This window comes from Podarcis filfolensis, assembly GCF_964270895.1.
Source record: "Podarcis filfolensis genome assembly, chromosome: 5".
NCBI classification, from domain to species: domain Eukaryota; kingdom Metazoa; phylum Chordata; class Lepidosauria; order Squamata; family Lacertidae; genus Podarcis; species Podarcis filfolensis.
In genome coordinates, this window is record NC_139608.1 from 45,016,965 (window position 1) to 45,041,067 (window position 24,103).

At 42.6% G+C, this 24,103-nt stretch overlaps 3 protein-coding genes across 4 annotated transcripts in view; 2 read left to right on the forward strand and 1 right to left on the reverse strand.

The window, feature by feature from the left end:
- The window catches only part of CFAP43 (cilia and flagella associated protein 43), a 45,122-nt gene extending 34,952 nt beyond the window's left edge, over positions 1-10,170 (reverse strand). Inside the window, exons 1-8 of one of the 2 annotated variants that reach the window (XM_083616525.1) lie at positions 9,943-10,170; positions 8,405-8,658; positions 6,636-6,732; positions 5,279-5,446; positions 3,858-4,008; positions 3,489-3,648; positions 2,199-2,249; positions 631-710 (exon numbers count right to left, since the gene is read on the reverse strand). In XM_083616525.1, coding sequence (XP_083472651.1) covers positions 631-710; positions 2,199-2,249; positions 3,489-3,648; positions 3,858-4,008; positions 5,279-5,446; positions 6,636-6,732; positions 8,405-8,658; positions 9,943-10,007 — 1,026 coding nt within the window. In that variant the 5' untranslated portion in view covers positions 10,008-10,170. Of the gene's footprint in view, positions 1-630; positions 711-2,198; positions 2,250-3,488; positions 3,649-3,857; positions 4,009-5,278; positions 5,447-6,635; positions 6,733-8,404; positions 8,659-9,651; positions 9,770-9,942 lie in introns of those variants that run through there. The other variant, XM_083616526.1, reaches the window with a different exon arrangement.
- Positions 1-24,103, forward strand: part of CFAP58 (cilia and flagella associated protein 58) — a 168,665-nt gene that overhangs the window by 28,230 nt on the left and 116,332 nt on the right. The window lies entirely within an intron of this gene.
- On the forward strand, positions 14,448-23,345 carry LOC310763833 (glutathione S-transferase omega-1-like). The gene is made up of 6 exons (XM_083616655.1): positions 14,448-14,604; positions 16,775-16,883; positions 17,884-18,106; positions 19,383-19,484; positions 20,263-20,369; positions 22,898-23,345. Exons 1-6 carry the CDS (start codon positions 14,487-14,489, stop codon positions 23,049-23,051), a joined length of 813 nt encoding a protein of 270 aa, XP_083472781.1. The 5' UTR covers positions 14,448-14,486; the 3' UTR covers positions 23,052-23,345.

Consider the following 24,103-nt stretch of genomic DNA (forward strand, 5'->3'; position numbering starts at 1 on the left):
CCTTAGGCAAATCTCTCTCTGTCATCCTATCACACATCCTTTGCTCTGGAATGCACATTTTCTCTTGCAGAAATAGCTATTTTTAGAGCTCCAAACAGGTCAGGACTAGGGGTGGCTGGGGGCTTTCACACTCTGACCCTCAATGTTGTTCCAGTCTGAATCCAGCCTGCACACCTGCAATTAGGTAAAGGTAAAGGAACCCCTGACTATTAGGTCCAGTCGTGACCGACTCTGGGGTTGCGCCGCTCATCTCGCTTTATTGGCCGAGGGAGCCGGCGTACAGCTTCCGGGTCATGTGGCCAGCATGACTAAGCCACTTCTGGCGAACCAGAGCAGTGCACGGAAACGCCGTTTACCTTCCCGCCGGAGTGGTACCTATTTATCTTCTTGCACTTGACGTGCTTTCGAACTGCTAGGTTGGCAGGAGCAGGGACAGAGCAACGGGAGCTCACCCCGTCGCAGGGATTCGAAGCGCCAATCTTCTGATCGGCAAGTCCTAGGCTCTGTGGTTTAACCCACAGCGCCACCCGCACACCTGCAATTAGCATAGGACTAAAGCTAACATTGGAGTTTGGTTGGCTGGCACTCACAATGAGGCTACAGTCCTCTACCAAATGGTGCCTTACATACATTTCCAGCTGCATAGAGTCCATCTTTATGAAGTGCCATGGCAAGCAGTCTGACGTTCTGAGCTTCCTTCTTTTCTTCAGCTACAAAAAGAATTAATAAAATAAAAGAGATTTTAAAAATTTATCACTTCAATTTCATAACTAATCTCCAAAGGCAGTACTGCCACTCAGTACCGTGGAATAATAAGGAACAGGGATGGATGGATTTTTCATCTGTTTCAGTTTTATATGTACTCACTCATAAGTCCATTCCAACCCATTTCTGCACCATTCTAAGGTTTTGTTTTAAGAACAATAATACAGTTTTTGGCTCAAAAAATGTATCAAAGGGCACATAAAATGTGTATCACAACATCTGAAGAAAGACAAAACCCCAAGCCTAACTGTAATCTGAGCTGCATATTAGTCTGGGAAGTGCAAATCAGGCTGATTCATTTACATTTACAGACCTTTCAAAATTCTTACTAGTCAAAAATTATATTTAATGCCAGGATACAGCTGCAAAGGCTTATTTATCTCCTTGTAGAGTGTCACTCTGTTGAAACAAGGATCACCACAAGTAAAGGATCCTGGATCATCACAAAATGAACCATGGTTATGTCACAGAGGCTATGAACCTTCTATAGCCACTTGGATTTGCACTTTTTGAAAATTGCACTGCCACATTTTTCCACAGAAAAATATGTTTAGGATTCCAAGGCCAAGGACCTGGTCTGCCACAAAGGGATTATGGGCAATAATGAGCCCAGAGTAGAGAACATCACTGTGGCCTTCTTTTTGCAACTGGGGGTGAAGCCCCGAGTTAAGAAGATAAATAGGAGAAGGGCTGAAGCTTCTGCTCCCTTCAAAATAAAGCCAAAAATGCAGTTTCACTTTATCAAAAAGCAACATAAAAAAGTAAAAGTTAACAGAGGGAGCAAAAGTGATTTAATCAAAGGTGATAATGCATCTCCCCTGTTGCACACCTGCCTGAAACCCATCAGGATTTGGTCCCTTTGTGATTATTCAGCTTTATTCCTACTATTTTAATCCCTATTGTCCTTCTGATAAGACAAAGCATAACACAAAACCAAAGGAGCGATGGAAGCATCAAAAGGCTCTAGTTCTTCCATCAGCATTTCCAATCCCTCCAAAACTATCTATCCCCCATCCCTCTTCTGTGGTAAAAGTGTAGCAAACACCCATTGTTATGGTGTAATCCTTGTTATGGTGTAATGCTTGTCTGCATGCACATATACTCTCTTTATTACACAGAGTGAGAGAACCTCTTCTTCTTACAGTACTATTCTTTAGTATACCTGTTTTTCAGTGTACTAAATTTAGTACTTTGATAATGGATTATCATTCATAAAACTTTTGGAGGTGGAATTTGCATCTGGACAGCTCATTTTCGTGGCCATCCAATTCTACTGCTGACACTGGAGAGTTTTCTGATGAAGTCACCAAATAAAACACCACCCCCTCATTTCAAATATGCCACTCTGATTAGCTGTTTCCTACCAGACAGCAACATACAATCCCCTTTGCAGATGCTTCCTGCAAAGTCAATTAGCATTAAAAAGTAAATACCTTCTGTTTTCATACTCTGTGATACCGATCGAAAAGTTGCCTTTTTTTTTGCTGGAAAGGAAACAAGGCTATGTCAGTTGCGGCCTACACAGTATATTGACAAGTGTGCTGGAGGACCAGACATGATATAGTTTAAAAGAAACAAAGGCTTCCTCATTACACCAACCTGCTTGTAGATTTTTATAGTGTAGAACCAGTATTTACTGGATTTGTGAAGCACCTACTGTAGTTTCAGAAGACTGCAATAATCACTTCTATGGGGTTTGGTTTGGGAACTGCATACCTTCATTCTAAGTAGTAATGTGTTGCCTGGGCATACACACACATGGATATATGGGCAATTGACCATGTTTTGGCTTTCCTTCTTTCCCTGAAGATGGAAGGCATTTATGTGCTCTCACAAGAAATGTCTGTATTGTAATAATGTCCACAGCAGAATGAAATAACTATTGGGGTGGTTTAACGTGATGACATTAATTAAAAATAATAAATATGAAGATGAGGGGAGTTCAGTGTGGCAGAATATTAGGAGCACTGGTCAAATAGTTTTAAGACCACCAGCTGTGAAGCTAGTGGATTCAATAAATCTATTGCATTTCAGTGGCCATAGGAGACCCACAATGATAGGGTCTAAGTTCACAGCAACATTCAAACGTCCACTCTTAAAACAGTCACCATTTAGAAGAAGAAATGGAATTTTTGTCTTTGGCACTAACATACTAATTTATAATAGTAGTTACAAAGTGGCTCAATTCTTGACGTGTGCAGGCTCCTGGAGCAGAGATTGCTGCTGTTCTGCTCTTCCTTCCTGCTGCTGCTATGTTGCAGCAAGATGAAGACATGGTTTGTCTTGTCATATTGCCTGAATCCAGGCATAAGCCATGTCTCCTCCAGATAAACACAAGATGTAAATGAAGAACAAACCTTCATTACAGCTCCTGGTTTGTCTGTAGCCAGACATTTCAATAACCCAGACTGCGATGACACATGCAGCCAAACCATTGTTTAACTCACAGCAGCACAGCAGTACAATGACTGAAGAAGGAGCAAAGGGGCCATTGTCTCTTCTTTGGTACCTTGTACTCGTGCTAAGCTGTTATTTGGCTTAGCAGTACCAGATCTGTGTGTGTAACCAGTGAATTGTCCAGGTACAGGTGCAGGTGAAGAAGAATTACACATAGTCTAAAACGTGTGGAGGCAGTTGCCCCTCTCATTCTATGAAAGGGACCCTGGTCATCCTAATGAATCAGAAAAGGCTGGGGACAATCTTTGACTTGAAACTGCACTAACCTTTAGCATCTGGGGAAAGCTTTTGATGGATAACTGTAGCCTTGAATGTGTCTGCACCAATTTTCAAACAATATCCTTCTTCACAGCCCATATACAGATCAGAGATTTGAGTCCAGCAGTGGGAAGTAGGGTGAACATAAGGTTGAATGTCATCTTTAGGCTTCAATTTAAAAAAAAACATTTCAGTTACTAAAACAAATAGTACTAAAAAATAAATTACTCATTCAGTGCTGACTGGCATTGATTGCAGTTATCTACTTTTCACAGGGAAAATTGCTGAGTGTTTTGTAAAAAGTTGTGCTGTCCTATATCAATGATATTTCAATAGATATCTTGACCACAAGTAGTTATATCCATAGCAGAACTCACCTTAAATGTTTCTGCTTCATCTCCTACCAAGCCAGCAATGGCTGAATTGGGCAGAATAGGGCCAAAGTAAGGATCATTGTCCATGGGATGGGAGAAGAAGCTGTTTTGCTCATCTGCTAAAGTTCCATCTTCAGCAGGAAGCCTAACTGACCTGAAGCAATGAGAAAAATGGCACAGAAGGAGAGTATTTGGAAAATTCAAGCGGGACTGCAACAAACTGTTGAAGTCATGCTCCCCAGGATACCCCATTCAGCTTTTTCTTCTCCACCTCCAACAGCAATCTGTAGTCACTGTGCATGCTTAGTTCTCATTAGGCTATTTCGAGTTTCTTAAGACTCCCTTATTCCCCCCCCCCATATATTTTTTGTACTTCTGGGTTTTCCCCCAAGCCTGTTGATTAAGCTGTCATCTGTTCTTGCACACTCATCTACTTCTGTGCAGCGGCTGTTAGGGTATGTGTTCACATTTCTGCTTACTCCACATCCAGTTATCTAATCAGACTGAAGCTGATTTAAGGAATAAAAAAATAATAATACAGCAGTATCGGTCAAGAAACTACAAGACTAACATGCGGTGGCGGAGGGATCCTGTGGCCTCTGTACAGAGCTGTACGGCGCACACGCCCCCGGGTGGTTTGCTGACAGCGCTGCTTGAGCGTTGTACGGACGGCGGTGGAGGGTGTAGCCGCGAGCGAAGGATCCTCCGCATGCAGCTGGGGCGGTGTGATGGTGGCAGGGCGAGCCCCGCACGGGGTGCCTTCTTGTCACCCCCTCAAAGGTGGCATCCAGGGTGCTCCGCCCTCCCCACTTCCTCCACCACTGCTAATATGGACTGTGGCTTATGTCATGTGAATGCAGCTTCAAAAATGAGTAGTAGGAGCACATTGGATACACAGTAAGCATAATGTGAACATATGCCTGAGGACTGGCACTCAATCCAAAGCATCACTAATAAAGTCCAGGGGCATAGTCTGAAGGCACATGAAGCTGCCACCTTGTGGAAGCAAAGCAAGTCTGGGTCACTTCAGGGCTTGGATCGGTGACCGACTGGGAACCACATGTACACTGTGTTGGGTTCCATGATGGAAGACTGGGAGAGCGGGGGCAGGATACAAATGTAAGAAAACAAACAGAAAATGAGTTAATAATTGGAAAAATTCCTTTTAAAGACAAGGAACCACAAGGGCTATTCCATATTTCTAAAATATGTTTTTCTAAAATGTAAAGGACAGAACATGTTTATTTTGCCCAAGAGACATGGATTAGGCACCTGATATACATAGCACCTCTTTAATCTGTAGACCCTCACCTGAAAGCATGCTTTACCATTCATCAGCTGCAAAAACGCTCTTTATCTAGCACAAAAATTAATCTCAGTGTAAAATAAAAGTAACATTTGAAACATCTTTCTGATAACCTTACTTTGACTTCAAAATGTGCTCTTCATTATTCCGCTCAATGGTCCAAAGTGTAACCGAAGTCCCATTATATAAACACAACTGGTGCCAGCTCATGGGGTTAAAACTCATTGCGGTCACTTCTACTCCCATCTGTGACTGACTGCACAAAATAACTTTTTTGTTCCAGTCCCTAATCAAAAATGAAAGAACGCAAAAATATTAATTTTATTTTTTTGATATTTTTTAAAAAAAATTATATTCGGCCTCTCTATAACAGAAAACATAAAATCACACTATAGAACAAGAACCATAGAATCATACAGAACGCCAGCAAAAGAGGAATAAGTGAAAACAATTAACAGCGCAATTATATGCATGTCTATTAGGAAGTACAGTGATACCTTGGTTCTTGAACAGCTTGGCTCCCGAACAAATAGACTGCCAAATTCTGCAAACCCGGAAGTAAGTGTTCCGGTTTGAGAACGTTTTTCAGAAGTCAAACTTCCGATGCGGCTTCCGCTTGAGTGCAGGAAGCTCCTGCAGTAAATCGGAAGCCGCACCATGGTTTTCGAACTTCGGGAGCCAAACAGACTCCCAGAACAGATTAAGTTCGAGAAACGAGGTACCACTCTAAGTCCCAATGAGTTCAATGGGGCTTGCTCCCAAATAAGTAAGGATAGAATTATAACCTAAAATGACAAGAAAGTGACTAACCAATCCCCCAAATGCTTGCTGAAACTGATGGGCTTTACATGTCTTTCTAAAACGTAAGGTGGCTGATATGCTACCTCAGACAACTTATTTCAGATGTAGGGGTGGTGGGGACTATGGAAGACTATGGAAACCAGCAGTATTTACTGATTGTGGAAAAGGAGGTATCATTTGGAACTTTTTTCAAATGAATATAACTTGTGCACAATGAATTTAACTTGTGGTTTTCAGGCAAAAGCATGGTCACTTGAACAAAGTGTTTTGAAAGTCAGAGAGTACTTTTTAAGGCCATAGGCTCACTGCCTGCATCTGTTTGCATGAATGGATGTTTGTGAGTTTGTCTGTACAGGCAACTCCCCATGTGCACGGGGGTTGCATTCCAAGGCACCACGCATGTCAGCGGGACACATATAAGTCCACGCTGCCCCCTTGAGGCGCTAAAAATGGCACACATGTCAGCAGTTGCACATGTGCCAATCACGTGCAAATGGTGAGTTGCCTGTATTATGCAAAAATGAAGACATTCCTATTTCTGACAGGTGTTAAATTAGCTACAGACAGCAAAGGATCTATTAGTAAGTAATATGAATTATTAAGTAGCTAATATTATGATATAATATAATATAATATAATACAATATAAACAATCTATCCATATTGTAAGCTTACCATATTGTAAGGGAAAAGTCTGGGATTGAGGAGTAACTGGCCAGGTAAGGACCTGTGTAACTGAATGCAAGCAAGGTGTAGTCCAGGCTGGCTTGTCCTAAAACATAAAATAGCATGGATTTAGTATCTCTGCAGCTTCATGCTGTCGTGCTATTTCCTATCATACCATACCATATCATAGGGCTTTGTCTTGCCAACATAGGAGGGTCTAATTTTCTTTCACTAGAGTGTTATAGTAAACACTATGTACAAATCTGTACAACCCTGGTGGTTTTACTTAATTCATTTGAACAGATTGATATTATGAGTTGTGTGTGTGTGTGTGTGCCAGACCCGTCTAATCCTTGGATTTATCAAGTGTTAAAAGCTAGTCATGCCAAGATAGCTATCTGTTGAGGTGATGGGGAGAAAGAGTCAGAGCATGGTGTTTGATTTCTGTTTGAATTGAAGGCTACAGCTATGGGAGACACAAGATCATTTCGGGGTGCCGTAAACCCCTCCATCGTAGGCTAAAGTAGTATATACAGTATGTGTAAATAAACCACATATCATAAAGACACCCTAGTCTCCACTGTGCCTCATTTCCAAAAGGAAATGGGAAGCCTGGGTAAGCACCTGGAACCCCTGGAATCTCACCCTGCTTAGAGATTGGGGGGGCATGAAACAATATGAATAATTTGAACTTTTCCAGCACTTAGTGTATTGAAAGTACCACCTTTCTTTGGGGCAAACTATTTACTGCAGGTGTAGAATCTCTAGAACAATATTATTTTTTATCAATCTTCAATAGTCAGGTTGCATATGTTCCTCTCTCTCCCTCTCTTTAATCAAATGTAACTGGTCTCCAACTTGCTCCATTTTTAATGAAATTATACATCACAAAACTAGTCTCTGCAGATCTCATACTGACTAGATTCGTGGGCTTTTTTGTATTTTATCTTGATCCCACTGCATGAATACCATGCAATAACATTCCAAGGTCTCTTTTATGCAGCCTTTCTTTTTTTGAGAGGCTGCACTTATTAATGCTTTTAAAGCCCCATGAAAAGGTTATTCTATGCAAGCTCAAGATCTGCACAATTTCTAAGGAATAAGGCAACACACAAATGTAAATATTCATGTGCTACTTGGTTGATCTCTGAACATTTTAATACTATAAAATTATAAGCATCAAGTATAATATCATAACAGTATATGTATAATTTGCTACCACAGTATGCAGTAGTAGTCTCCAAGTGGGATGAGAATGAGATAAATTCATGGAATATATCAATTGCTACTAGTCATATGACCTTCAGGTTCCCACGCTATTGCACTCATGTACAGCTTGCAGACTTCTCAGAGACATATCAATGGCCATTGTAATAAGAGAATGCTGGATTATATAGACCAGGGGTCAGCTTGGGCTGGATCGGTCCTGTGGAGATCCCTCCGTGGGCAGGATTGCATGTGTGCCTGTGATTTTTGGAGTCTGTGTGCACGCGCCCTTGGTTTTTGGCATCTGCACGCACGCAGACGTGGTTTCCAGTGCTGTCGAAGCGAGTCCCCACGTCGCACTGCGCTGGTTTAGCGCAGTGCGCAAGCAGGCAGCTCGGTTTGGGGGCGACTCATGGGCCAAACAATCTCCATGGCCTGCTTCCAACCCATAGGCCTTAGGTTGCTGATCCCTGCTATAGACTTTTGGTCTGATCTAGCACAACTCTTATGCCTTCCCCACACCAAATTCTAAAAACCATTTCAAGATGGTTTCGATTAACCATCAGACCCACCTTTTAATTTGGCCTGTCTCTTTAGTCCTGGATAACTGTGGATGTGAATCACAGGTTTCAGTTGCCTGTCAGAATAAGCAACGACATTCTGGTTTGGGTTCACTGCAAAAGCTTCTACCTTTCCACTGTGACACCGCAAGATGGATCTCTCCAGTGTTTCAAGGTTAACAAATATTATGTAATTCCCACAAGGATAGCAGACAGTTCTTTTGGTGACAAAGCCAACATTCCTGTTGGTGAATCCTTGTACCCATCTTGAAGGGGTGGAGAAAGAAAGAAAGTTAGGATTATATGACATTTTAAAAGAAACAAAGAGTTTTGTTTTTTGCTAAATGGATAATGTGGCGTAAAACAAAGCTTCCACTGAGGAAAACCACTGTTGTTTGTGTTCACTAATTACATACACAACCTGCAACTAGAAAAAGATGTAACAGCACTTCCCCTCAGTCTAAATTGAATGAATGCAAATATAATTTATTTATGGTTCACCTACTGCAAACAAAAAGCTGCAGAATGGGAAATGCATCACAATATTTAAAGCGAAGAAAAACAGAAAGCAGTAATAGATTGTACAACATTTATAAATTTTGCAACTTACTTAGTAACTAAAAAAAAAATAGACCCCTCCAATAAGAACATAAACAAAGACTCTGAAAATAGTCCTGGAAAGGACTGTGAAATGAGGTGAATCAGAGTTTATCTAAATCTTCACTTTAAACGAACATGGGACACAGAAACCACCTCTTTGTTATTACTCTGGCAATATCTTGTTATTTACAGGAGTGTTGCTATATCTGCCTTCATTCACTATACTGAATGAATGACAAGACAGATAGCTGGAATTACTTAGGACTTCAATAAATATATTTGCTTTGTTAGCATCATCATAATATCTTGAAGAATGAAAAGCGGATTACATACAGGGTGGAGGGAATGAAACCAGACTTCCTTTGTCGTTATCAATACTAACATTTAAAAATCACAGAATATATTTTCACCTCTGGATTCAGATAGGGTAATAAAAGACTATCACACATTTGTTGGTGTCCCCCCCCCCCCCCAGGTCTAGCTAGCTTTCCTGCACCTACATTCCTGAAGAAAGGGACGTTAATGATGTGAAATCCAGAGGGCTGACTAAAACTGAGGCACAAAGAAGTGTGAGCCACCCTGGGGGAAATAAAAGGCTTCGGGAAGGTGGGTGGGAAGCTTTGGGAGACAAGCTACGAGAGGGAAGGACGGGGTCTTACAGAGCAAATCCTCTGCATTATCGTCCGTTTAGGCATCAGCCCCATTGAGCTCAGCAGCACTCTCTTCCAAACAAGCGTGCACAGCGGCTTTCGCCAAGGTGGCGCCCGCAGACGCTTTGCACTACAACTCCCATCAGCCCCAGCCAGCGCGTGCAAGTCCAAGGCGTCCGGCGGGCGCCACCTTAGCGAAGGCGGCCGTACGAAGAGGGGAGAGGCTTCCTTGAGGAAGGGGTTTTTCGGACACAAGAAACACCAGGCAAGTCCCCGTCCCCCGCTCGCTCCCCTTCGCACCTCACTTCGAGATCAGCTCTGTGAGCGGAGCCTGGGCGGCGGCCGCCCGACTTCCCGCCGTCCATGCTACCCTCAGCTTCGCCAGAGAGCTGCCCGGAGCAGTTTGTACCCGTCTCCTAGCAACACCCGGCCGCTCCTGCCATTGGCTAAGATGGGCTTTCCGTCGCTGATTCGTCCCGCCCCGCTTGCCGTTTCAGTTCTCGTGTTCCGAGCGTGACTGACTCCTTCCGCGCGCTGGGGTTATATCCAAAACCAACCTCTAAGAAGTCTCATAGCTAGATGACGTAGCGCTCTCTCTCTTCCTGCCCCTCATGCTATGGGGGACCCATGGAGGTCGGCTCCCACGTTGTGGGATTTACTGCCCAGGAAACATGCATGAGATGAGACGACGGAACCGGGAACATTTTTTAAAAAACAAATTATTTTCATCTTTAAAATATTCAGACTGCCCTCCTATACACAACTGAGAGTCAGTCCTTTCGAAACTTAAGTGGGACTGACCTCTGAGTAAATATGTCTAGCTCTAATCACGTTTTATTCAAATTGTGTTTATTGTCATGCTAGTATAATCAAGTGACAATAAAAATGACAGGTGTTCGGGTGCTTAAAAAACAATAACATTCTGGGGGCATTTTCACAAGTGATGCTAATTATCTCAGTGAAGACCTTACTTGGAAAATAAATACAACCCAGGTGGTTAAGAAAGCTCAACAGAGACTCCATCTCCTCAGAGTATTGCAGAAGAACGATGTCAATCAACATTTGATGATCTCCTACCGATCAACAATAGAAAGTGTCCTTTCATACTGCATCACGGTGTGGTACACTGGTTTGACATCATCTGATAGGAAGTGCCTACAGAGGGTGGTGAATACAGCACAAGATATTATGGGCTGTCCTGTGAATCCGCTGGATGAAATAGCAGAAGAACGTTGCCTCAGGAGAGAGAGGAAAATTCTCAGGGATGATTCACATCCTGGCCGGCACTTTCTTGATCTCCTGCCGTCAGGCAGAAGATATAGAAGCATGATTAGTCGTATCAACAGGGTAAAGAACAGCTTCTATCCATGGGCTGTTAGGCTGCTGAATGAAAAGATAACAACAGGGCAACTGACTTTCGGGTTTGGTGTGTGTGTGTGTCAGTAAATGAGAGGAATTAAGACTAAGAGAGCTGAGTGGGGGTGCTCGTGTAATTTCACTATAAAAGTTGTACAAGTGACAATAAAGTATTTCAATTTCAATAATAATGTCTTTTCGTTTGGAATTTTAAACTTCTGAATGTTCTAACATTGAAAAGATAAGGGAAGAGAGCATTTAAAAGCAAACCCTAGAGACTAGGCCCCTTCCCCAAGACATGCTTAAATTGGTGGTGACATTATTTTCGTTGGTGTGCTAAATTCAGTTGAAGGGTTGTTATTTTTTATTCCCAGAATCTAATTTTAGGTCACCATATACTTTTGGGAGAGGAAAGGACAAATAAATCAAGCTCCTTTGAGACCAAATGCTTTCCAGTTCTACTATTTTAAACCTTCCTAGTTATACACCATGGGTAGGCAAACTAAGGCCCGAGGGCTGGATCTGGCCCAATCGCCTTCTAAATCTGGCCTGCTGATGGTCCAGGGATCAGCATGTTTTTTACATGAGTAGAATGTGTCCTTTTATCTAAAATGCATCTCTGGGTTATTTGTGGAGCCTGCCTGGTGTTTTTACGTGAGGAAAATGTGTGCTTTTATTTAAAATGCATCTATGGGTTATTTGTGGGGCATAGGAATTCATTCATTCCCCCCCCCCAATATAATCCGGTCCCCCACAAGGTCTGAGGGACAATGGAACGGCCCCTTGCTAAAAAAGTTTGCTGACCCCTGTTATACACTCTTGATATTGTATTCCTTCCTTGTGAAACTCTAGTACGTAGATAAATGGCAGAGCTTTTTGTTCTCTTTCTCTTGTTATCATGGATTGTGCTAGGCACACTAAGGCATGTGTTGCTGGGAGGAGCTGGAACGCCTTTTGTTTTATAAGGATAGTGCAGAGGTCTCTCCAATTACCCTCCTTTTCATTTGCTGCTGTGACAGGCTATAGGATACATTTAAAATACATCCCCGACCCTAAGAATCCTGGGAAAGACAGTTTACCCTTTAAAGTGCTACAATTTCCAGAACACTTAACAAATACAATTCACATGAGGTGGAGTTGCTTTAAATGTACTTTAACCATATGGCGTGTATGCAGCCAAACCAACAGAGCTGTAAGTAGCTCAGATAAGTCACACACTGGTAATAATGAGATTTAAAGTACATTTTAAGCACAAATTCATTCCCTCAAATAATTCTGGGCATTGTAGTTTATAAGGGTTTCTGGAACATGTAACCGAGGAGTAAACTACATTATCCAGAATTCCTTGAGGGAAAGAACGTGTTTTGAATGTGTTTTAAAGATACAGTGGTACCTCGCAAGACGAATGCCTCGTAAGACGAAAAACTCGCAAGACGAAAGAGTTTTTCGTTTTTTGAGTTGCTTCGCAAGACGAATTTCCCTATGGGCTTGCTTCGCAAGACGAAAACGTCTTGCAAGTTTGTTTCCTTTTTCTTAAATTCGTTAATACCCAGGGTGCATTGCTTGAAGAGGTGCAGTTCCGTGCTTCGCAAGACGAAAAATTCGCAAGACGAAAAAACTCGCAGAACGAATTAATTTCATCTTACGAGTCACCACTGTATATTATTACTTTACACTTATTAGGACTGAGCCCTAGGATTTCATTATTAAATGTGCAGTAGTCTTGCAATACCAAGGAAGACTGTTTCTAAATTGTTAGAAACAGGTTAGATTTCCTTTGCAACCTAATTCACAAATTAAAACAAGAAAAGCTACATTTTTAAAACTGCTGAAAATCACATGGAATGCTGGAAGATAAGATGGCAAAAAGCAAAACAAGAATAATGCACAGCTAGGATGACTGTGCATAAAAATACAGTGGTACCTCGGGTTACATACGCTTCAGGTTACAGACTCTGCTAACCCAGAAATACTACCTCAGGTTAAGAACTTTGTTTCAGGATGAGAACAGAAATCGTGTTCCGGCGGCGCAGCAGCAGCAGGAAGCCCCATTAGCTAAAGTGGTGCATCAGGTTAAGAACAGTTTCAGGTTAAGAATGGACCTCTGGAACAAATGAAGTACTTAACCCGAGGTACCACTGTACAGAGTCACCATTGTTGTTGACGATTTGGCCACAGTGTTACAAGACTGTTTCTCAACTCTGGGTTACTAACTTTATAGGATGATATTACAACAGGTAAAATTATCCTTTACATCTGGCCTCCCTGGTGGCAATCCTTTCGACTACTACTTCTCAGGAGGTATTAAAAGAACATGGTGAGCCCGATGTGCATGATTCAGTGTTTGCCTTTGCTATGCATGTATCACATGCATCCTTAGTATGTCAGGGACCTGTGGGCCCAGGAAGTACTCTGAAAAACTTTGTTTTTGAACGAGTCACTCCATTTTTGTCCTTGTTTCAAACTCCTTGCAAGTCCAGCCTGCTCCTGCCGTGCTAGTTTTCTTCTTGTAGGGAGTTTTTAAAAAACAACCAACGCAAACCACATAAAGAGCAGTCTGTGGGAAGAACCATGTGGTAGGAACAGCCCTGATATCCTGAGGTGCAAATTATTATTACTCCCATTTGGTTGCAGTGTATATGTACTTTCAGGGTGGAGTTGCTCTTTGCCCCAGTGCAGGGAACTTGAGTTGAGAATGTAAACCATTAGCTAAAGTGGCGTCTCAGGTTACGAACAGTTTCAGGTTAAGAATGGACCTCCGGAACGAATTAAGTACGTAACCAGAGGTACCACTGTACATATAATGTCTCTGTTTTCAGTTCAGAGTCCTTTCCACAGGTCAGTTACATTTGGTGTGAGACACGACTTGGGGTTTCAATGATATTGGGGATGAGAATCAAGTACTCCACTTTGAGCGCCTTGGATAAACGGTGGGCTATGAATGCATAAATAAAAAAATATTGATTTCAGTGTAAGTGGAGGTAGGACTTTAGCTGAAGCACCTTTTGGCTGGAAACCTAAAGCCCCACTGCTATCCATATCCACTCAGCGTTATGTCCAGGGCTGGATTTAGGTTTGATGAGGCCCTAAGCTACTGAAGGTAATGGGGCCCTTTATATGTCCAGCTGTCCTTTGTCAACAACAAATTGTCGCTGTTTATTTGTGTTGAATATATGCTATATGGTAATTTATAGACCTAATAGGTATCTAAAGCCATTTGCCACTGCTGTTGTATGTAGGTTTTATTTTATTTGTTTTTTTATCTTATATTTTGGAAATGTACATCCAGTTTTTCCCCCCCTTTAAATTTTTCTGGGGCCGACAAGAGAGTGTAGCCCTAAGCTATACATAGCTTGTTTAGCTTATGCGTGAATCCAACACTGGTATGTCCAGGCGCTTTCAAGTGGCCAAGTTCTGAGGCGGCTTCTATAACGGAATCGTCGCAGAATAACGAAGGGGGCGGAGTCGGTCGATCTTGGGATCAAGGGATGTGGGCGGAGACAGTCGGCCGACTCCGGGGAGGTTCCCTTTCTTCGGTGTCCATCACTTGCCTGCTGACTACACCAGGGAGAATGTCTGGGGAATTCGCTAGGAGCTTAGGAAAAGGTGAGAGGGTTTGCTTCTTTCCCACAGCATTGCATGCTCTCTGCTTGCCTGTGCCTGTCCTTTTGGGGAGGATCCGGCCGCCTCTTTTCCTTGTGGCGCCCTTCCGACGCCCAGCAAATACTAATTTTAGTTATTTTCCTCCATATTACGGTCAGGGAAGAAATTTCCCCCTTCTCTCAGCCTGCTCGTTACCACCCCACCCGCTGATGTGTTTTAAAAATAAGAATTATAATGCAAAGCTGCGTTTATTTAACGCCACGTGATTTGCTGCGGCGCATACGTTCAGAGGCACGTATACGAAGAGAGGGCGGGGAGGATTTCCTGGGACTATTTATGAAATTATAACGTTTCAAAATGGACTCTTCCATTGAAACTCTGTGTAAAGCAAATCTCCGAAGCAGCTCGCCACGAACTTCACTAAAAGCGACGTGCATTTTAAAAATAAACGCTCTTCAAAGCAGTTTGCATGGCGGCGTGTCACTCCTCTAGTTTCCTCATTTAATTAAAAAAAACAACACACAACGGTCGTGAGCTCTCTCTCTCCTCTGAGCTACGTCTGATGTGATACGCGCGTTGCTGTTTGTGCACAGTCCTGCATGTGAAAAATAGGATTGGCGTTGATGACTTTAATGTGCCTCAGGTCAGCTCCTCCACCTCACTCTGGACAATTTGCATTGATAATTGTGTTGGTATCATGACTGTTTAATTTGCACACGTTTTAAAGGTCTGTTCAGATGTTGGTGTAGCTTCCTAAACCTCTTACATAGCCGTTGCTGGTAATGAGCTAATTGAGGGTGCAGTGTAATATCAGAAGTGGATTTTGTAGTAAGTAGCTACTTTCCCAGTTGGCAAATTCTCCAGATGCATATTTTGCTAGACCCAGAAGAGTCTGTTGTGATCTTCCGTGCTGTGTCCCTACACCAGACCCCAATTCATTCATGAGAAACTTTTCAATTGGCACTGAAGGCAAGATGCTGATTAAATTGGGAGGGCAGTGTTGTGCCACACACTTTTTCTCTTAATAAACCATGAATCTTTATGGGGTAACTGCAGAACAACTTGCACATTGTAGGAGTCCTTCAATGAGTTTTGATGATTTGTAGACCTGTTACTCCTATAAAGAAAGAGCACCCTGTTAAAATCATGAGATGGGGTTGTGAGAGCTCATGAAACCTCAAAAAGCAGCACTCTTGTGTCCTAGAACATGATAATTTAAAGGATATCGTTATGGGGCATGCCCTGACTGGAAATAAATACATGTCCATCTGAAACTTTGGTAGATGCAAACAGTATTGAAAATGGGATGGCATATAACTGCCCTGATGTAATCATGGCCACAGATCATCCTGAGTGAGCTATAGTCTCTTTCCTTTAGCCCAAGTCCGTGAAGTACATCCTTGGTTTGGGGAAGAGCATAAACTTAAGTGTCTTTCCCACACAACCTTCCTTCCTGGCTTGTGACTTTGTGTCTGCCTACATGCCCAAGTCTAGCAAGGAAGTTATGTGTGTGTTTCTTTGCTGCATACACAGAGAGAGATGGATGTGTTGAGACATGTTGGGACGTTCATTTTGTTTCTTCCTGGCCCTGCAGTCATGCATGAATAGCGGTGAATGGGCCCCATAAGTCCATACCAGGTGGGGAAATGAGTACTGCAACGCTAAGCTTATGCTGCCAAATCTTTTGTTTTCGTTTTTTACAGCATATTCCTGCACATGTTTATTCAGTGATAAATCCCATTGAGTTCAGTGGGGCTTACTCTCAGATAAGTGGATATTGGACTGCAGGCTTAAGCTCCAAAAAGTGCAGAACAATTACAATGTACAAGCTGCCTACTTTGCAGCAATTCAGCTGAGTGCTGTGGAATTATTCTCAGATCAGTAGCTTGGCATCCTCACATTCCTGTCACCATTTACTTTCCTCTGCTAATTCATCTGAATTAAGATGTGAATCACCAGTGTGAAAAAAGCCTTTGGAATGACTGCAGGGTTATGAAAATGGAGCATATCAAATACCAGAGGAATTTATTTTTTGGAAGGCTCCCCTTTTTTCTCTCTGCTTCTTTGTTCTCTCTGCCCTAAGTCATGGCCTGCTTATGGTTTCTCTTCAGAAAAGGCTATAATTTTGCTAGTTCTGACCAGAATGACCTGTGTAAGTCTCTTTGTATTCCAGGAAGTTCTGCTCCAGGGCCTGTGCCGGAGGGAGTGATCCGTCTTTACAGTATGCGCTACTGCCCTTTTGCACAGAGAACAAGGCTAGTCCTCAAAGCCAAAGGAATCAAGTAAGATCAGTCAATTAGTCATTTTACTTGTATGCCACCTTTCCAAAAACTAAAAACGTAACAAAAGTAGTTGTAAACAATAAATGAAACATCAAAAAGTACACAACCAAATAGAACAATTTCCACATAAATCATAAGATCAAAAATATACAGAAATTAACAGCAACAGCCACACCCAACAACTCCCCCAAACAATACTCCAGCCCCCAGATCAAATGAACCTTCTCTCTAATTTCACTTAGTCCTAATTTTATTGTACTTTAATTGTTTTTAACCACCTTTGGGGCTGAAAACTGGCAGATGTTCACCGCATATCAAGCTTTATGGGAGTTGCCTTCCAATTGACACAGGGTGTGTTTCTACACACCCATGCACTCCACCCAGAAAGTGTGCGCCACAGCATGAGACAGTGGAATGTGGAGATTCCCATTTTGACCCCGTGATGTTTTTGCATCCAACAAGAGGAGGAGGTGGAGCTGCCGAAAGAACCCTTTGATGAGTGCTAGAATGGAGTCCATGGTCTGGAGGAGGCATCAGCTAACTTTTTCAGCGGGGGGCTGGTCCACTGTCCCTCAGACCTTGGGGGGGCGGACTATATTTTGAAGGGGAAAAAATGAATGAATTCCTATGCCCCACAAATAACCAGAGATGCATTTTAAATAAAAGGACACATTCTACTCATGTAAAAACACGCTGCTTCCCGGACCATCCGTGAGCTGGATTTAGAAGGCGATTTGGGCTGGATCCGGCCTCCAGGCCTTAGTTTGCCTACCCATGGTCTGGATCAAGCCCAGAGGCCAGTGGTTCCCCATTCGTCATTTAGACCCCTTACCTTCTAGTTCCTAATGGTTAGAGGGCTGGATCTGGAGTTCTGTAACCATGTAGCCTATATGAAACAGATCCTTAGGTGATTTCAATAACATAGCAGAAGTTGACTCTAACTGTAACAGGCAAGTTGGCAAAATAACCTTGCTGTGTTTTTCCATGTCATACGTTTTAGTCATGAAATTGTCAATATCAACTTGAAAAACAAGCCAGATTGGTTTTTTGAGAAAAGCCCATTTGGATTGGTACCTGTGCTAGAGACCAGCAAGGGCCAGTTGATCTATGAGTCTCCAATCACTTGTGAGTATTTGGATGAAGCGTATCCAGAGAAGAAGCTGTATCCTGCAGATCCTTATGAGAAAGCTTATCAGAAGATGCTCTTGGAACAGTTCTCCAAGGTGTGTACAGAGGAGTAATGGGAAACTCATTTCAGTGTGTGGTATGAAAATAACACTTGATAAGGCATTGTTATGATTACAGGCAATCTGCTAGGCAACCCCACTGCCCTATTTTAAACATGTGCCTGAAAGCAAAAAGTGAGATCTGCAAAGAAAACATTTGTGGAAGAAAGACTGGTTTTAAAGTTACTGGACAATGTGACCTGATGCTGGGTGTTACTAGGAACTGGTTGCTACAAAGAGTTTTAGTGTGTTGACATGCCACTTATGGCATCTTGCACAGATCCTGGTACAAGATGACAGCACCAGGCTGGTATAACTGAGAAAGTGGGATTTTGTAGACTAGGGACAACAGAGGAAACACTGGTGAATGTGGAACATACAGACAGGGTAAGGTGGCTGCTATATGTTGTCCCAACATAGGACTAAAGTATAGAAGCAAAGCGGAACTGCTAATGTACTGTGTAGCTTTGCTTTTCCTTTGAGCTTACTTGGAATTCTACATTAAACCAGGGTTAGTCTGGATGCTGAGTAGAAGGGGTGTGTGTTGATATCTGGTACGATCTTCTGGGTTGTTTCACATTCTCCTGCATTGAGAGATGCTTTCTGTGGGTTTATCTCCCTTGGTTTGTGTTTCCTCCTCTCCATCTTAAACCCATTCACTTCTATGACAACAAAATTCATTAGAATTTTTTAAATAAGGCGACTGAGGAACACATCCAAGCTCCTGTAGCATCACACAATGGAAATTTGCCCTGTGTTAACTAAAATGGACACGTTTCTCTGTCTGTAGTACACAATTAAATGTGTGTGTGAGAGAGGTGTGAATTTCAATAGGTAACCAAATAGTTTAGAGTAGGAAAACAACTCGTTTAGGCATCTTTATAGCAGGGGTGGTGAGCTTGTGGCCCTCTTATTGGACTCTTAACACCCATCACATTGGCTGGAGCTGATAGGATTTGGAATCCAGTGACACCTGGAGGTCCACAGGTTCCCCATTCCTGCTTCATACTAATGGAAAGATGGTGTGGATGGATGTTCTACCAAGGTGAAAGGACTCCTCTACAGTTCAGAACAGTTGGCCAGTGGAAGCCATGCTGGGCTGCAACTTACACCCTCTTACTGACAGGGCTTTATGAGGACGAGCTGTCTACTGCTGTAAATTTAGTCATGGTAGAATTACCTCTCGTTCTTAGCATGCATTTATGTTCCTTGAATTAAAATGCTAAGCACCTTTCTGCACCTTGGTAACATGGCAATCTCTGCTTTTGCTTAGCTAACTCCTCTGTGTCACAAGTATTTGCTGGCCGTCAGGAGTGGAGACAATGCCTCTGCAGTGAAGAATGAGCTCCGAGAAAGGCTTCTGAAACTTGAAGAGGTGAGAGTTGGGGGTGGGGGGCATTGCTCCAAGGAAAGCTATACATTAACTTGATTGTGAGGGAGAGAGGTTCCTCGTTTCCATTCCACACAAAAGGTCTCTTCGGTTTTCCAACTAAATTCAAGCATTATGTCCTTAGGCAACTCTTCTACTCCGTTACTAGGCTTAAGAGATCTGTTGAACCTGTGTTAGGGAACATATCGCTCTGTTCTCTGTATCTTATTTCCATAGCTGTACTTCATGCAGTGAAAGTCTAATATTTTGATCCTCCGCATCCCACACAACGGCTCATTGAAACTTGTGACTCTTCCACATATTTTAGTTTTGGGATTACGTACTCTGAGCAGACTCTAGTGCTGCCCACTAGAGGGAGCCATGTTCATATCTTTATTGATGGATTTGTTTCTGTCTGACGAGAGGGATTTTCAAACAAAAAACCAAGAGTGTTTCCAGACAGAAAGCTCCTAGGGCTTTCCAGTGGTTGCAGTTTTGCTTTCTGCTAAATCTAGAATTGCAGCCAAGAAGTTCTTAAAATCCAGCTGCACAACCCACTTTGGTCTGTGATCTATTGTGCAGTCTACAAGGGACCAGTACAGGTTAAAATCTCCACACAGGTCTGCAACATAGGGGTAAAAGTTCTGAAACTACTGAGCTCTGTGTAACAAGGTGCTGTCTGTTATATATGCAGCCCCTTTCCCCTTCCTCACTCTAGATTTCAGTTTCTGCAAGTTCTCTTGGTATACTGTGTAGGAATGTCATGTGTCTCTTTCCCTTTTAGATTCTAGTAAACCGCAAGACTAAGTATTTCGGTGGGAACACTGTTTCCATGATCGACTATCTGATCTGGCCTTGGTTTGAGCGTATGGAGCCCTACGAGTTATATGAGTAAGCCCTTTGAATCATTTGTACCTCTCACATTTGAGTACCATTCTCCAGCTACATTCCTTCCCTTGTCTCTTTGCCAATGGGCACCATTGATAGAGGAGAGCTACTACCATTTGTTCTGGTTCATCTGTAATCTGCAAGGCAATGGGGTGTCTGGCGGAAGTGAAGTGGGTGCGGAAGAGGAGACTCATTCTTCTCACTTGAAAATGCACATTTGACTCACTTGAATGTATGTTTCTGGAGTGATCCCTTCTGATCTATACTAGTATTTACTGGCAGATTTGGTTCTGTCCAATTTGAATTCGATCAAGACAATGGGTTTCTTTTCTCACTACAGATAATGACCACACTTGGATGATCATTCCTCTGATTAATAAGTCCAAGGTATGAACAGCCCTTTTGGCTGTATGCACAGCCCCTTTGTTCTTCCCCATGCAAGCAAAGTCTTCTGTTAACCACAGCTTCCCAGTTCAGGGCGGAAAAAAACTAGTTAAGAGCTTCAGAACAAGTTTGGATACTAAATGTACTTCAAACCGTGGTTTAGAAACTTGTTCTAATGCTGTTAACTGTGGTTTCTCATTTTGTCCAATCTGAGAAACTGTAGTTAACAGAAAATTACTTGGTTGTGTTGGCTGTTGCTGCAAAGGGAAGAGTGAAGAAGCTAAATGCTTGGGCAAAAGGCTTGCTCATCTCTTGCCTTGTTAAGCTGAGATGTGATATATTTGGATCCCATGAGTAATAATACCTGCATGTTTCACGAGGCTGATGAAGCTTCTACCACCATCTGTCAGGCTCTAGTGGCACCTTAATGGAGTTTTTGTTGTTGCTTTAACTGATGCAGCCGCTCCTGCACATTTTTTTTTAAAAAAACATTTTTTAAAGTAACGTAACAGTTTAGGTAGTGCACAAGGAACTTGTGATTACTGAGGGAGGATTAAAATTCTCATTAGAAACATTGCCAAGGCTAAATGTTATCAAACTATGCCGCAAGGTGTCCAGAGGGTAATTAGAGGAGGATCAGACTCCTCTGATGATTTGCCTTTTCTCTGCTCTCCTTGAAGAGTCCAGGGTCAGGCTCGGTGCTCTGGGATTTCTGAGAAATTCCCTTTGTATTATACTTGTACAGTAAATCAGATAATAGGAGTTCAGGTTTTACTTTCTTTTCTTTGGCATAATGTCAGGTTTAGATCTGACTTCAAAGCCATCTCAGGTGCATGCAGTGTATAGGATTATCATCCTATTAAAGACATTTGTATACTTTTCCTTTTAAAAAATGGAATGATGAGTTGACTAGGGACAGGATAGGAACATAGGGAGCTGACTTATACTGAGTCAGGCAGTTGGTCCATCTTAGTATTTCCTACACTTACTGGCAGTGGCTCTCAAATGATTTCAGACAGGGGTCTGTCCCAGCCCTACCTGGAGGTGCCAGGAATTGAATACAGTGGTACCTCGGGTTACAGACGCTTCAGGTTACAGATGTTTCAGGTTAGACTCTGCTAACCCAGATATAGTACCTCGGGTTAAGAACTTTGCTTCAGGATGAGTACAGAAATTGTGTGGCGGCAGCAACGGGAGGCCCCATTAGCTAAAGTGGTACCTCGGGTTAAGAATGGTTTCAAGTTAAGAATGGACCTCCAAAACGAATTAAGTTCTTAACCCGAGGTACCACTGTATTGGACCATCTGCATGCAGAGCATCATGCGCTGCCGCAGAGCTATGGCCCTTCCACAGTTAAGCTTGTGGAGCCACCTTCAGGTAGCAGGCTTTTTCCATTTCTAGGTTGTAGACAGCTGCACTATACATCCCATACCAGTTTGGCTCTGTAGCACACAACTAGGAAGGAGATGTGGGTGTTGTTTTTTTCTGAGCCACTCCGGAGAAGAAGACTGTGAATAGTTTCTAGCTGTGCTAGCCAAATGGAACTTCCAGATGCTGGGAGTAAACAGGGGACCACTCCTTCCATACCCTGCTTGTGGGTATCCAGAATCCTCTGGCTGGCAAATGGAAGTAGAAACTTAATGTAGCATGGCTCTTGGTCCAGCAGTATAGTTCTTGCCATGGAAAGTGTGCTATTTCAGGCTGCATTGCCTGTGGGCTGATCTCTCGGCCAAATAGCCTGGAAAAACCCCTCTAATTCAAACTGTTGGAATCGGGAAATGCTGAAACGACACACCTGATCTCCGAAACTAGAGCAGTGCAGCAATGCCCCCTATCTATTTTGAAGCATCTCATCATTTCTAAGGAAGCCGAGCATTATGGATGTCAAAAACCTCTTCTACCAACAGAGCTAAATGCAGACAGCTTAGTAGTTTGGAAGCTGCCTTATACAGAAGTAGACCAACGATGCATTGAGCTTAATATTGTATTCTACACTGTCTGGCAGCAGCTCTCTGGAGTTTCAGAAGTATGCCAGGGTTTGAATTTGGGACCTTCTGCATTCAAAACATGTGCTCCACCGGAGACCTTTTGCAGACAAACCACCATAGATGTAGGCTTCACAGTGACTTTTTTCATTTTCTCTGCAGCTGTTTGGACCACACACCAGAGCTAAAACACTGGGTTGAAGCCATGAGGCTGGATCCGGCTGTCAAGGCTACAGTAAACGACGCTCAGACATACAAAGGCTTCCTGGAGCTCTATCTGAAGAACAGCCATGAGGCCTGCGACTACGGGCTCTGAAAATTAGTGGAGGGAAGCCTTTTCAATAGTTGGAAAAGGAAGATGGAGCTACTGCCGTCACATGCAAAGCTGGTACCTGCACTGTCCACTATTGGTTTGGCTTCTGTTTGATGTACAGTAGGGATATGGCTGTGCTGAAGTGACAAGCCACCTGCAAAAAATAAGGCTTTCTTTTCCAAAAGGGTGATGTTTAGAATTTGCCTAACTTTGCCCACCAAAGTTGTAACGTCTTTTTCCTCAGGTAGGCATGTGTATTGGCTCTGCCGCTGTTCTGAAATAAACACACTTTTAAAAATACAGGCGTTTCCTGTTAATTTTCCTTGCTGCTCCACAGGAGAGGTTATGTCGCTGGAGATGTTAGCGGCAAGTAAAATATAATGCTGTGCATGCTAGGCTGAGCTTTGCTGTGCCTTTGAAAAGTTCACGATGCACCCTAGGGAGCAAGCCATGTTGCTGTTTTTATTTTAATTGTGGAAACAAAAAATTGATCATATAAAAAAATCCATACATTTTCCCCATATGTAGGAAGCTGCTTATACAGTCAGACCACTGGTCCGTCAAGCTCAGAAGTCTACACAGATTGGCAATGACTTTCTAGATGGGTCTTTCCCAGCCCTGCCTGGAGATGTCAAGAATTGAACCTGGATCTTTTGGCATGCAAGGGATGTGCTCTACCAATGAGCGACAGCCCATCCTCTTTACCATTCAGATAACATGGCATAAGTATAGAATTTGGGCAAGCTGGCAACCTTATGCAAAGCAGCACTTGTACTTGCTAACTTAAATAGATGAGGGGTCTTGTATGAACAGCTTTACATCATGTAGGGATATTATTCAACCAGCCCTGAAGGCAGCCCTGTTTAGGGAAGCTTTGAATGTTTAAGAGACCATTGTATTTTAATATTTTGTTGGAAGCTGCCCAGAGTGGCTGGGGAAACCCAGACAGATGGGCGGGGTATTATTAATAATAATAATAATAATAATAATAATAATAATAATAATAAAAATAAAAAAAATGTTACTTATTACTGCCTTTCCATCTGGCAGCGGTA

Coding starts and splice junctions, on each gene's coding strand:
- LOC310763833 (XM_083616655.1), top strand. CDS start 14,487: ATGTGGGCGGAGACAGTCGGCCGACTCCGGGGAGGTTCCCTTTCTTCG. Junction 18,107..19,382: donor TCTTGGAACAGTTCTCCAAG/GTGTGTACAGAG, acceptor GCTTTTGCTTAG/CTAACTCCTCTGTGTCACAA. Junction 20,370..22,897: donor GAGCCCTACGAGTTATATGA/GTAAGCCCTTTG, acceptor TTTTCTCTGCAG/CTGTTTGGACCACACACCAG.